General features: G+C 34.4%; 3 protein-coding genes across 3 annotated transcripts; all 3 read right to left on the bottom strand.

Moving 5' to 3' along the window:
• Nucleotides 1–198: 198 nt before the first annotated feature.
• On the bottom strand, nucleotides 199–2,670 carry LOC111795416 (uncharacterized). The gene is made up of 2 exons (XM_023677829.2): nucleotides 2,257–2,670; nucleotides 199–913 (listed from the first exon to the last, which is right to left on the bottom strand). The coding sequence occupies exons 1-2, from the start codon at nucleotides 2,485–2,487 to the stop codon at nucleotides 674–676; spliced, it is 471 nt and encodes a 156-aa protein (XP_023533597.2). The 5' UTR covers nucleotides 2,488–2,670; the 3' UTR covers nucleotides 199–673.
• Nucleotides 2,671–3,097: 427 nt separating this feature from the next.
• On the bottom strand, nucleotides 3,098–9,972 carry LOC111795412 (AP-2 complex subunit mu). Its single transcript, XM_087124259.1, has 13 exons — nucleotides 9,647–9,972; nucleotides 8,732–8,909; nucleotides 8,114–8,204; nucleotides 7,810–7,904; nucleotides 7,399–7,488; nucleotides 7,277–7,325; nucleotides 7,063–7,201; nucleotides 6,130–6,246; nucleotides 5,288–5,378; nucleotides 5,063–5,205; nucleotides 4,409–4,523; nucleotides 4,056–4,100; nucleotides 3,098–3,610 (listed from the first exon to the last, which is right to left on the bottom strand). The coding sequence occupies exons 1-13, from the start codon at nucleotides 9,727–9,729 to the stop codon at nucleotides 3,530–3,532; spliced, it is 1,317 nt and encodes a 438-aa protein (XP_086980385.1). The 5' UTR covers nucleotides 9,730–9,972; the 3' UTR covers nucleotides 3,098–3,529.
• Nucleotides 9,973–10,476: 504 nt separating this feature from the next.
• LOC111795411 (acetylornithine deacetylase-like) lies at nucleotides 10,477–12,696 on the bottom strand. Its single transcript, XM_023677822.2, has 9 exons — nucleotides 12,347–12,696; nucleotides 12,019–12,263; nucleotides 11,834–11,942; nucleotides 11,615–11,753; nucleotides 11,467–11,542; nucleotides 11,186–11,308; nucleotides 10,947–11,100; nucleotides 10,827–10,860; nucleotides 10,477–10,744 (listed from the first exon to the last, which is right to left on the bottom strand). The coding sequence occupies exons 1-9, from the start codon at nucleotides 12,674–12,676 to the stop codon at nucleotides 10,635–10,637; spliced, it is 1,320 nt and encodes a 439-aa protein (XP_023533590.2). The 5' UTR covers nucleotides 12,677–12,696; the 3' UTR covers nucleotides 10,477–10,634.
• Nucleotides 12,697–14,554: the final 1,858 nt, after the last annotated feature.

Genomic DNA, 14,554 nt, shown 5'->3' with positions numbered 1-14,554 from the left:
AAATTTTAATTAAAATAATTTTTTTTTTATAAAAAAAAAAAAAAAAAGGAAAAATACTACTTATTTTATGTACACCCAAATGACTGGTACAAGCTACAATGTAGTACACTGAGTATCAAGAAAACCAATAACACACAAAATAAAAATTAAAGTCGAATCAAATCATTAACTTTAAATGTTAAAAAAAAAAAAAAAACATTCTTGTCCATTTTAAGTTTATTTTCATCACATCCATAGATTCACAATCATCTTCGCTGACTATACTAAAAAACATCAATCACTCAACTTATACACCTAATACAGAGAGGAGTCTGTAAATGCAACCCTATCACAATTGAAGAAGAAGAAGAAGAAGAAGAAGGAGTCACTGCCTATTCCTGTGTTCTACTTGTCTCCCATCTGTTGGGCGTCACAACATATGTTCAATGATCAGCAGTTCGATTGTAACACTTAAGAAAGAACCGTGCTAATACCAAAGCTTCTAATGTAAGGCCCACTTAACATAATTGATGCAACCTTCGGTACTCTCGAGGGAATAGGGAAGTTTTTTTTGTAACGAAATGAGGTAGATCATCCTCACGAAATGACCACCATGTGTAATAAACTAATAAACTAAACCTGGAACACCATTGGCTGAAGGGATCATTTCTCAGGTTTTCTTTGTCTTTCCCCTTCATACCAATAGCAATCTACCTTGATGTTCAATACACTGTTGGAGTTTACCCTCCTGCAATATAACCTGGTTCTTTACTTTAGCTACTCTATTTCTATTGTTTATCTGAAACCGTGGATATGGCTTGTGATGGTCTGTAGTAGTACTGGTTGGCATCTCAGGTAAGACCTCGTCGAGGAACTGTTCAGCTACATCTCCATCTTCATCAACCCGAAGATGTTTGGCATACCACGTCAAACCCTGATTAAAGGAAATATATGGCAAAAATTAACACACATGCAACATGTCATCATTGCATCCTTGCAAATGACAAAAATCATCACTACACTTTCACCATAAACAAGTCCTTGTACCAATGAATGATTACAAGAAGAAGGAAAGCTTGCAAATATTAGAAACCATGTAATGACTGGAGATCATCATGAGAACAGTGCAATCCATACTAGCCAAACGAAGCAGAGTTGAGGCCTCATTCAGATGATATCCCTCAGTACCCTACTTCTTGTACTAGCAAATTCTTAGAGGAGGAACTCACCCAACTTACAACATGACATGTAGGACCGTGCAAACATATAACGATACAGATGGATAAGGTGATGATTTCAATTGGCAAATCACTTTGGTCGATAGAGAAGGAATAGCCTAAACCTTAATTTTGCATCAAAAGGTTTCTCGGTTTTAGGAACTACTCTGGAAATCAGTTTGGTTGGCTATGGTTTTAGTTTTCTCTAATTCCAGTTTCAGCTTAGTTAGAACGTAGATGTGTATAACTAGAAGTCTTCTTATAGCTAGAAGTGGCTTTAGGTTCTAATTTCTACGGAAAGTGGGTTTCTTAGTCACCAATGCCCTTGTAGACAGTCCGTGTAGGATTTGGCGTCTATTTAACATTTAATGCAGCCCATTTGAACACAGATACTATCATATGAGACTCAAAATCAATAAAACGGAAACGGAAATTACTTGCTTACGTTTATCTCTTCCTAGTTCAATTCTATTACCCTCTATTGTTTGCTTTTGCCTCTTATCTGCATGGTATTCATAGAAACAACACATAGATCTATCATATTCAATCACCCGCGCCTTCATTGGCAAGACAATCATAAGTTTTTTTTACAGTTGACAAGCATTTATAAGGGAGGAATTAGTTGAACAAAATAATGGCGAAGATTAAATACAGTTGACAAGCATTTATTATGACGAGGTTGCCAGAAAAACTTCATAAATGCCAAAAGAAAGCAATTTCGAAAAGAAGTTATGAGCTACAGATAGCCTGAGCTAACATATACAAAAGTACGAAACCTTTTGCAGAAGAAAATATAATTGGCATCCACCGACAAAACCAGGAAATCCAATAATCGACGTGGTATTGGAAGCAGCAGAAAATTTGAAAATCTCATTGACCTAGTTCGAACAAAGACGATAACAGATTTTCGGCGAAACTGTGTAAAAAAAATCTCGCTCACTTTGACCATAGACTCACCGTAGAGAAAAATTACCGAATTTATTCTGAAACACAGGAAAACACAAACAATCCAGCAAACATTCGAAAATTAAAAGATAACAAAACAGATTATAGAACGAACCTGAACTCCACCATCGCCTGAACTAGAAGGAACAAGAATAGGGCCGGGTTGAGGAACATTGACAGCGACCTGGACAGGGACGCTGAAACCCCTCCGAGGACCAGTTTCCTGCATATGGACACGTTTGGGAGCCTGATTACCGGACTCAACTTCTTCGTCTTCGTGCTTGACGTCGTGAGCATCATCCTTGGAAAACCCTAGAAATCCTGCAATCTTCCTCAAGAACCGCATCTCCAGACACTGCAACGATCGAACTGATCGAATCACAGATAGAGATGGAGAGCGTGAGAAAGAAAGAAAGAAAGCGGAATTTGATGATCTGGTTTCTGAATTCTGGGATCGTTGGAGATTTCCTTTTTATTATCCGTCTCCTTGTAGCTGCTTATGCACTCGCGGTAAACTGCAACCGCGCTTAAGCCAATATCAATTTTTGTTGTTTTTTAAATATATATATATAAAATAAAAAATAAAAAATAAAAAATAAAACCACTTTTTCGAAATTTTTAATAAATAGCTTTCAAATATGATAATTTAAAAAATAAAATGACTAATCTATTTAAATATTTTTTCATAAATATATATATATATATATTTTTTCTAGTTACAACACAATCACTATATCACCGATAGATCTCTATGGTTGTCTATCAATAACAGATATTTATCATTTATCTATTATTATTTTTTATTTTATCACTAATTATCTCTATGTCGATTATATCTCATTTTTAACGTTCTAGTAAATAATACCCCATAATATATCAATCAAGAATGACTTTTCTTTCAAATAAAATTTTTTAAAAAAAATACCAATTTCAGTACATCAACTCGTAACAAAATATTATGTTGAAAGAAGTATTATCATAAAATTCACAACGTCGATCACAAACCAGCAATCAAAGAAATTCATCCAACAAAGAGTGTTCACTACAAGGCCTTGATTACAACAGAAAGGCAGCCACAAGGAATGATCTCGTTTCTCTAATGACGAAAAAATAAGCAGAAAGGAGGGAGAAAAGAATATAGAAGTTTGGCTTACATATGCTCTAACAGTATAAACATCAAATAGCTATGCTCAAAGGTGTAGGACAACAAAAACAAAAGCAACTAACATGCTCCAATTATCCATCAAAAACCACCTCCACTCTCTCCATGAACCTTCTCTTAATTGTCTTGAATAACGATGGCGTCGACGAGAATGTTTTGGTCATTCTATGTCCATCCAATCAATTTCTTTTCATTCTTTATACTTCGTGGCTAGATCTTTGTAATTCTAACACCGGATCTCGTATGATCCAGCTTTAGTTATGTAACGAACCCATTCAACTGTGTTGTAACCACTCTTCTCCCACACCTGAAGAACAATTTGAGAATAAGGATTCATTTTGGGAAGATATTACTTGAGAACTTTCTAGTAATCAAACTTCGGGTCAGACATGTCTTAAAATCACTCACATAACTAATTTTCTGTAAACCTATTCATATGATTATCATTAATGCTAAAAAGACACTAGTAATTTCAATTTCACATAAACATATGGTGAGAAATTACGTCTAGCATGCCCACCAGTGATATTGAGACTGACAAATTAAAAAGCCAGTCTAATGTTTGAATGCTCCCACCTCAAGTATTCCTTTAAAGATTCTATCAGATCCGCTCAAAAGAAACATTCTTCCGACTATTATCATGCCATACACAAAATTGTTGCATCATGCAGAATATTTATATACATATCGTACATCACATGCATGGACTGCTCTGTTACCGAGTAGTAAAAGAAAAAAAAAAAAACAAATACCTTAAGGAAACGGACACGTAAACCAGATGCGGTGAACATGGGAACCTGATACCCAAAAGGATAAATAAATATGTCACCACCAACATAATGATGAAACAGAGAAGAGAAATTAAAAACCTAATTCACAGGAACATCTGAACCATGTTTCAAATGGGAAACCGCTCCCAGTGGTAGCGTTTTAGAATCTTTTATATATATATATATATATATATATATATATATATATATGAAACTGTTAAGATGACAATATTTTAGAATGTTGTTTCTTCTTTTTTGCCTTTCAAATTTTTAGAAAATAAATCCATCTACGCATCATTTCTAAAATAGTATGCTAGGGTTAAATCATTGAGAACCTGAAACTCCATCTGAATTGGTGGCCGTGTCCAAGGTTTCCTTTCCGTCACTGTAGAAATCAGCTCAATCTCTGCACTCATGGTTGGTTCTGTTTGTCCAGGAAATTTTCTGATCCTATAGTTAACACAATTAGAAAGTTAAGCCACAATTGCAAATCATTAAACATGAGACTCAACATAATATACTCATTCAAAAGAAGATTAAGATTTTGTGAGAAAATGGGAAGCGCTCTTAAAATATCAGTGTAGAGTTTCTTAATTAATTTTAGAGGTGGAATTCTAGATTTGAAGACTATCAATTGGGATCTATCGAAAACAACTGTAGATAATATGAAGAGGACGATGTAAATCCAACCTAATTGCACAAATATAAGAGTATGCATGTATGAATGGAATATATAATGAAAAAGAAAAGAAGCAACTAAACAAGCACGTGATAAGTAAAACAAAAATGATTCCGGAAAGCTATGTGAAATGGAGATTACACCTTATGAAACTAAGGCCAAAATATGTCCCGTGAGAATAGTCAAGGATCACAAAGATGATTAACTGCACAAATATCTATCTACGAAGTGCAAGGATTTGAACAGGTATTTGACAGAAGAAAAAACCAGAAATTCAATGAGCACATTTAAAGCTAAAGAACACACTCACTTCCACACAATGCAATCAATAGAGGCATTGTACTTGGCTCGACCCGATGTCACTTGAAAATTAGTTTTAGCTGTCTGTTTTGGAACAGGAACTTTAATGACCACGCCAAGAGCAAACATTTTTGCACCAAAGACACTCTTCACCTGAAGGCCAGTTAAGAATGGACTTAAAAAGAAATATAGAACTTGGTATGATTAAGATAATGAAATTTAGAGAACCACAAACCTTAACATTAACTTCCATACGTGTCCTACCAAGCTCCTTAATTGTTGGGAGTACTCGAAATGGAAGATTAACACCCTCAGTAATACGATATCTGCATCAAAAGAAGATATGAACATTATATTAGATAATAGGAGAAGAAATTCGTTGTATGTACGAGAGAATAAAGATGAAAATCGAATAAACTCTAAGTATGCATCCAAACAAAAATTAATCCTTTTCCCCTACCAACCTTCTTTAAATATGATGGGGTCCTTTGTCCTTCCCTCCAGGGGAGATAATATAAAAGGCGGATAATTTTTTTGTACAAGATGCACACTAAGAGTTCTTTGTGAGCACAACTAATAACTCCCACACTCACATACTGATAACAAGTATAATAATAACCATAAAATAAGTGCAAAAGCACTCGAGTAAGTACAAAAATGTATGAAATCTAAAAGAGAACCAATCAAGGAAAACTATTCAACATCAAATAATAAGAGAAATGGATGTCCAGATATCAACAAGGAAATTCTTCAACTTGACGACACAGACGGAGTAGAAGAGTTTTTCACCTCCGTTTAGAACAATTGAACTATATTCCTTCAAAGTGACTTACACACTAATAACATGCTTGAACATGACATGATGAAGCAATAAACATTACTGTGAAAAAACTCCCTACTTCAGAAAAATGAAGATAGTATACTCTATAATGGTAATAACTAAAGATAATGCAAGCTAGATGTTCAAAAAAAATTAAAAGGAAAAGCTAAGTAAAGAACAAAAAACTTGAACAATTAAGAATCTCAACCTTAAACAGCACAGGAGACAGATTGAAATATAAAGATATTCAAGCTTACTTCATCAATTCAAATTCCCCATCGGGTGGTACAAAGCTGACTGTCTTCTCTGAGTTAAACCTCGTCAAATTTACACATTGATGAAAAGTAACATCATCAAGCTCAATTGTTTTACCACTGCACAATAAATCATAAAACAAAAAATGAATACCTTTTTAAATGAAATTATAACCGGGGGTTCATTAACTCTAAAATATAGTAACAGTTCTAGACCAATGAAATATCACAATATAAAGAAGCGTGTGAAACCAAAATCCCTTCTTGAATTCTATGATATTCCATGCGTGCTTCTCAGCTGTTGGAAACATGTAAGAAAGACCTAAGCCAAATTATTCTTCACCACCACAATTCAAAAAATGAGAAAAGTGGAGTCACTCAACTGCTTGTAATTATATTTTGCTCCTTAAAGAAGTTCAGGAAAATAGCAAGAATTAATTGCACAAGACAGCGTAGTAGTTTTTTTTTCTTTTCCCTTGTCCTTGACTCACCAGTATACAACAAATACACGATCAAATAAATAACATCAAATCTAGAGTATAAGCGTCTTTTCTCTTAAAAGAATAATAAATAATTAAAAAGAGAAAGCAAGAAGAAAATGGACTAAATTATTTTTAAAAATACCTTTATTCTTTTAAATTTTTTAGTATTACCATTGATCTTTCATAAATATTTCAAAACTACTCTTGGAGTAGAAAACTCACTAGAATGTTCAGCAAAAAAATCGATGTATGCAAATGTCATTCTTTTAGACTTAATCCAAACAAGCATTCTGGTCACTGTCACATTGTTTTAGATGAAACAGAAAGAGTTAATGATGCTAAGTAAATAAACTAGTTTTTTTTTTATAAAAAAAAAAGTAGCCTTAGACGGCTGAGATAAATCAATAAATCATATGGTTGTAGAGTATCATTCAAGTCTTCCATGAAAAATTACCTTTTAGTTGGACGGGCCTTCAACTGCGACTCTTTCTCAAGGCCAATCTTATCATTTAAACCCAACTTTAAATCAGGCATTCCAGAAAGAAAGCACTTCATAAGAATCTTCCCAGTTACATCACAACGCAAAACACTACCTATAATCACCAACAGTTTATAAGGTTCCACAAGAGGTATGTAATAACTCAGGAACTTTGAAAGCCATTATCTACCTTTTGAAGACATAAGAAGGTTTACACTTTCAACAATATCCAAAAAGACCTGCAGAGAGAATGTTCAGAATTCAGTTCGTTTCTCTAATCATGCAAGGAAAAAAGAAAGAATCATCATTCACCTCGTTCTTTTTATATACAAGGCCTTCCCTTCGCCAACCAACAGCACCTGTAACTTGTAAAGTTGCATTCGGGACAGGTTTATCTGCAGGCTTTTTTACCATAGGGTGCAAAAAAGGGAAAATAAAAAGACATCAAAAAACATCAAATTTAAACAGACATTTATTCCTCTTTAAAACAACATTTTTACTTTAACTAGAAGAGAAAGATTTAATGATTGAGAGAAACTTCACGATGTTATAGTGTATGACTAATCCTCTTAAGAAATACAAATGGACAGAAAATTATTAAGGGTGAGATGGATGTAGAAAGAAATTGTAAGATACAGAAAAGTTACAGCTATGCACCATTAACATGCTCAAAATCTGGCTTATACCGCTAGGTTGTTGGAGAATATGTATATATTAGCTAACCTTGGATGAGAATGGTGAGCGAACTCCTTCTTGAGTGATATATAGTTTTAGAATTTCAGGCGAGAGGTTTTGTGGATAACCAAAATCCATTATTTCTGCCAATTGCAAGGGAGATATCAAATTTCATGACAGAAACGCGTCTAAGTTTTCATTGAGAAAAATGTAAGAATACAAAGAGGTATAGCAAGAATTAGTTCATCAAGATGTTTGAGAATATAAGTAGCATGGATGACAGTAAATGTTCGTGCTAAACACTTCAACCACAATAAGCAAGAACGGAAATAACCATCAAGGCATCACATACCATCCAAAAGCTCGTAAATAAGAACAAAATTGTTTCGAATTGCATCTTCATCAAAAGCCCCACCAAAATAAGATTTGAACAGCGCAACAGCCTGTAAGCAAACTCCATCATAAGTTCCATAAAAATAATATGTTTCCTTCTTTTTCTTTTTCTTTTTCTTTTTCTTTTCTTTTCTTTTTATGGGAAACACACGTTAAATAACATAAAAAGGAAAAACACAGCCTAAAGGCCTTAGGGATGAGAGGTCACTAAGCTAATCCAGACAGTAAAAAATAAAGGGCATTCAATCTAGATTGATGAGCATGAGCTACATATTACAAAAAGAATGGGTTAACACACTTCAAGTGTAGACAATGAACTGTACATTCTCACACGCATACACACGCGCGCGTGCACACATATATATATTTGTGTGTGTGTGTTCCCTTCATTATTTGGCTAAAATTGTTTTCATTGAAAATTAGCTACTTGAGCAAAATAGAGTTCATAGTTTATATTCTAAAAGCGGACGCTAAATAAATTTTTAAAAAGGCAGCTAAATATAAACTCAAAAATAGTTCATATTCTGGAAAATAATATTTCACCAAAGCATAAAATCGTAAGGAAGATGCTAAGTACCTCAACAACAAACTTGAATGCACAAGCTACATTTGCATTGCTGCTAACAACAATCACAATGTATACGTTGCTAATTCTCATGTAAAAGAAAGAGCAACCACCAATCTGCCGCACAGGACAAGTTCCAAGTTCTTTGGTTTGCATTATATGTGTTCGGAAGGCATCCACCATATTTCCCCTGAGAGAATTTATAAATGTAAAAAAAGAAAAACATATTGAAACATATATTCAACAGAGCATAAAAATTGCATCCGTAAGCTTAAATAAGCAATATTCCATCCATGCGACAATATTCTCCTATAGATGTTAGAGACAATAGAATAACCAAACATCTTTGAAATTATTACTGAATACCATAATTTCAAAAGCTTTAACAGTTATTTTGGCTTACCACAGATCCTTTCTATCTCATACAGTACGTGGATCACATAATACTTTTTCTAAAAGGGGTTATTTACGGAGTTCACTCAATAACCCTACGACAAAATGACATAATCAACACGGATAGAAGAGTTTCCCACGTTAAGTTATAATGTAATTCATCATAAACCATGAAGCAGATAAACCTCGTACCAGCCATGACTACGATATTGAAACCAAACACACACCGAGGGATTTCCAGGGAAACCTATCATCTAAAATTCGCTTTTAAATGATTCCGTTTAATCAGCTAAAACTCAATTATACAGAACCTCAACATTTCCTATTGTTCTAACAACTCTTCCAGCGATCGACAACTACATTGTAAACTCAGCCAATAGACAATCAAATCCAGATTATCCCCAATCTAACATATCCGGCAAAGTTTCCGTACAAGCACACACGTCGCGAACCTTTTCAGGTGAACATCCAGAACACTAATTGAAACTCAGAAAGGAAAAAAAAAAAAAAAAAAAAAAAAAGAGCTAAAATTACCCGACATCGTCACGGTAGAGACGATTAATGAGAACATCGCCTCGGAGATTGAGGAAATAGATGGCCGATGCAGCCACCGGCATATCTGATCGAGCGGATCGTGACCAAAAGTAAAAAAGGCGGAGAACAGAACGGGGTTGGGCAAAAAATCAGAAAGTAAGAAAGTAAGGAAGAGAGGAAGAACTGGTTGGGCCGAGATCTGAGGAATTGGTAGTATGGAATGGCAGAAAATGAAAATTTTGGCGGAGAAGTGAAAATTGTTAGGAAGGGATTTAATGATCTTTCCTTCTGCAGCTATGAACTGAGAATTGTTGACCCAACCGAAGATGTAATAACAAACCCAAAAAGAAAAGGAAAAAAAAAAAATCACTTTATCAGAGCCAGGTTTCGATCCTGGGACCTGTGGGTTATGGGCCCACCACGCTTCCGCTGCGCCACTCTGATTTGTTATTACAATAATCAAAAAAGTAATTGCAGCTTTATAAGTTTGTTTCTATTTCTTTCCTATTTTTATCAATTTTTTAATTCTATTTAGTTCTTTTATATTTATACGATTTTAAATTTCTGTCTTTGTCCATATTATCGATATATTTCATGTAATACACTTTGTATATTTGTTTATATTTTTCATTTAATTAAGCTTTTCCCTAAAATATTACCCTTAACCTTACAACTTATTATTCAATTTTTTTTAGTTTACTATATTCAAATTACAATTGATCAACTTTCAACTAGTTCAACTTCGACAATTACTCAATCGCTCGTTCTTGTTCGATCTCTTCTAAATGTTCTTGGTCGAGACAGTTGCAAACATTGAACACGGACTAAAATAAGCAAAGAGGCTTTACTATAGCCCTTTTATTTAATACATAATCGAAATACAACAAGAAAAGCATACATAAATAACACACATCACATTGGCCACATTTATTTATTTATTATTCTTCAGTTCAGTTTCGCTTTATGCGAAACACTGCGTTCATAATGCTTAGTAATCTTCTTCCAACTGCGAGATGATGCTGGCAAACACCTTGTACCCATTAGCCATGTCACTGTAATTGCAATACTCATCGTTTGCATGGTAAGTTGCCGTCAAACCTGCATACGTAAATCTTACCATTTGAATACTTGACAATTTAATAGACAAATGATTATAAATAGAGAACTTTCCCGGTCTTACCATAGCCAATAGTCTGAACATCATAGCCGTTCTCCTACAAGAAGTGTCATAGTAAAAGGATGAGAAACAAAAGGAGGTGCAGAGGAAAAGAGAATGAATATGGGGAATATGTGTTGGTACCTGAAGATCCTTAACGAGTGGGAGACTTCCTGTAATGGAGTAAGGATTGACTTCTCCTATAACTTCCTTGGTTGCATTATATAAAACTTTATACCCACGAGAATTAAGATCGCATGCAATCCCTGATATCAACTCACCATAACTCACTTCAAGCCTACAAACAACAAATTTATCAGCTGAATTGGATCCATTCGATTCAAAACACTTCTAATCCAAAACAGAGCCACAAAAACACCCACTTTCCCCTGAGTCCTTCATCCGGCAGAGTATACTTTGAAACTGGGCCTCTAGATTCAAGATCCTCCACGTGTTCATTGATGTAGTTAACATAACCAGAGATCTTCGCCACCACATCTTTCACACTGGAAGAATCATTAACACACAACACTAAATCTGTTAAGTGTTGAAGAAGAAGAAGAAGAAGAAGAAGAAGAAGAAGAAGAAGAAGAAGAAGAAGAAGAAGAAGAAGAAGAAGAAGAAGAAGAAGAAGAAGAAGAAGAAAGGAAGCATGGTTACTTACTCGTAGAATGGAGTTAACCTGACATCTCCTGCCAGACTACATTCTCCTGGAATTTGATTAAGCCCACCTCCTGGATCTAAAATCAACAACATAAATCATACAACTCCAATGGGTATCCAAAATCAAGCGATGATGATTTACAACTTACAGCTCCATTGGGTTGGCTTCATGGTGGATGGCGTTTCAAATTTATACTCCTGTTCCTTAGGATGAGGAGGGAAATCCTTATAAAAGTTCAACTGAATGGGTTTCAAAGCGTCCATCGCCAGCTCCAAAGCATTAATAGCCTGCACCATACTCAAAGGTCACCTAAATCCAAATCAAAATCAAAATCCAACCCTGATTTGGATCATATCAGCTAATTTACCTTATTGGGCAAACCACTATGGAAGAGGTGTCCAATTGTTTTAATGAACCAAGGAATGGTACCACCAGTGCCAATACAAGGTTGTGAATCCGCAGTATCAACCCAATATCTAAATAGGAAGGAACCCAAGTATAATGAGCCACTCATACATAAAAAAAGAGTGTCTTAGAAGAGCAATGACTTACAGAGGTCCTCCTTTTAAATCATTGAAGTACCCATCTTTCCAGAGTTGTTCTACTCCAATCCCTTGAATTGAACTGTTCTCTTCAGACACAATGAATATAACAACAACAGAGTTCTTAAGCTTCAATTTAGTTTGTGCAAGTTTCTTGAGGAGTTCAGTTAACAGAGCAACATGTCCGAGGCAGTCAGTAGTCCCACGGCCACGAAGTTGATCTCCAGAGATACTCAACGAGAAAGGGTCAAATGTCTGTATGTATAAACAAATGGGTTATAGTTAAAACAAATGGAGGCGTGGAAAGTGAAGAAAAAGAGCATGAGGAGAGTGAATACCCAAGCGCTGGGATCGGCAGGGACGACATCCATGTGACTTCCAACGAAGGAGACTACTTTGGCAGAGTCGGAGCCAGGGTAGCGTATGATCAAATGTCCGCGGCCGGGAGTGTAGCTGACTTGTTTGATGATCAAGGGTCCACCATTTTCAGTGCTGTATGGATCGAGAACTTCACGGACGTGACCGCCAACCAAATCCTCTTTGGGAATGAGGTCTGGTGGGTTGTTCTGGACGTACTGGGATTCGCCGATGAGTTTGGAGAGTAAGGAAATGTAGCTTCCCTTCTGGAGCTCACCCAGAATGTCTTTGACGGATGCATTGGAACCCATGGCTGTGATTCTTGTTCAACAATAAAGATTTGCACACAGAATTCGTTACGTTTTTTGGAGTATTTATAGGCCAACAAGGAGACGTATCCACTACGATTTCTTCTAAAAAAACACAAGGGTGGGGTAATACCCATTCCCATGGAAGTCCTAGATCCACTCATTTCAGGAATAATCATTTCAGGAATAATCATGAATTTATAAGTGAAGAATATAACTCCATTGGTAGGAGACCTTTTGGAGAAGTCTAAAACAAAGCCATGAGAACTGATACTCAAACTAACAATATCATATGATTGTGGAGAATTCCGATTATTATTATTTTGACATGTGACTAAAGAATTCCGACCAACGATCTTTTTTTTTTACGAGATTCATTCCTTCACAACATCTCAATAACTTTTTTAAAATTCTTATAAAAAGACGATAATAATAATAATAAATGAGGACCAAAATAAGAACTAAATCATATGATGTTTGGAATTAATTTAATTTGGCTGGAATTTAAAGAAAAATGTCCTTACCTATTGTGAAGAAAGGAATGTCGGGAAGAAATTATATAAAGCAAATAGTATATATTCTATATTAGATTATTTTTATTAAAAATTAAAAAAAATAAATCAATTCCATTATTGACTTACTCCACGTAGTTTTAAAACGTTTATCTTAATAATATTTATTCGTCAAATATATAAACGAAAAAACATATATATTATTCCTATTTTGTCCTTTTTATCTATGTTTAAGATCTAATTATTATATTTTTAAGAATATTTTTTATAAAACCAACCTCTAGCTTTAATTTTAAATTTAGAGAAAAATAAAATTTAAAAATTATGATAAAATTGACGAATATTATAATTTGATAATATGATTATAGAAATGAAGGAGAAGTATATTTTTCGAGAGACCCATCTTGTTTATGTTTAGTTACATTCGTCTCAAAAGTGGTTTCTATTTTTATATGTGTTTCTTTCTCGCTTTCTCCATTTTCCCGCTATTTATGAAGTTTATTTCAATTTCTCAACGATAATGGATGATGGTAAGTAAGCTAAATTTGTAATTTAACTATAAAAAGTGAGAGACGTAATTAAAATCGCACGTTGAGAGGGCGTCGTGTGCATAAGCCAAATAGTGATTGTAAAGTTACATAGCAACTTGGATTTGGAGTCTTCGATAAAATTTAAATGAAAGGAAAACGTGCCACAAATACAATGTCCTTATTTAATTTAAATCTTTATCTTACAAATCGACTGTTTTTGTCTTTTTCATTTGTGATAACCTTTAGCTTATTCTATTGTGAGGATGGAAGGAGGGAAAAAAAAATGGTGACAATGTAACGTGCCATAAAATGGTCCCTTTTTAATTCAATTATTTGTGGAGTTCGTTGGGCGGTGAGAGTTACTAGACCTTCAAAAATAAGATATAACGTTACAGATCTAGAGGTTTCGATATAGTTTTCAATTTTGTTTAAACTCACACATTGTAACATTTAAATAAATGAACGGAGATCATGAGATACGACAACTAAAAAATGTTTAAAAGAATTGAAAGTTACTATCTACCTTCTTTTTTTCGTGATTCAATCATTAGGAACTTCAAAGTTAAGTTTTTGGGTGAACTCTTAGAAGTTTCGTGAAGACAAATAAAAAAACTTGCGTTGATTTGAGAGTATAGTCATTCATTTGTGTTGAGATAAGAAGGAATAAAAGAAAGATGAGAAGAAGACAAGTAAGATATTGAAACATGTGACAAATCGAAACGCTTTAAAATACTTGTAATAAAGGTTCATTGTTACTGTTCATATTTACTCTTATTTTTTGGGATTTGAAAATTTATGTTCATACCTAAGACCATTCACGATTCAACCTTTTTGTACCG

This window comes from Cucurbita pepo, chromosome 5 (assembly GCF_057944985.1).
Source record: "Cucurbita pepo subsp. pepo isolate OVF chromosome 5, ASM5794498v1, whole genome shotgun sequence".
Classification (NCBI taxonomy): domain Eukaryota; kingdom Viridiplantae; phylum Streptophyta; class Magnoliopsida; order Cucurbitales; family Cucurbitaceae; genus Cucurbita; species Cucurbita pepo.
Note: the sequence above shows the minus strand (reverse complement) of the source record. Positions and strands in the feature narration are given on the sequence as shown.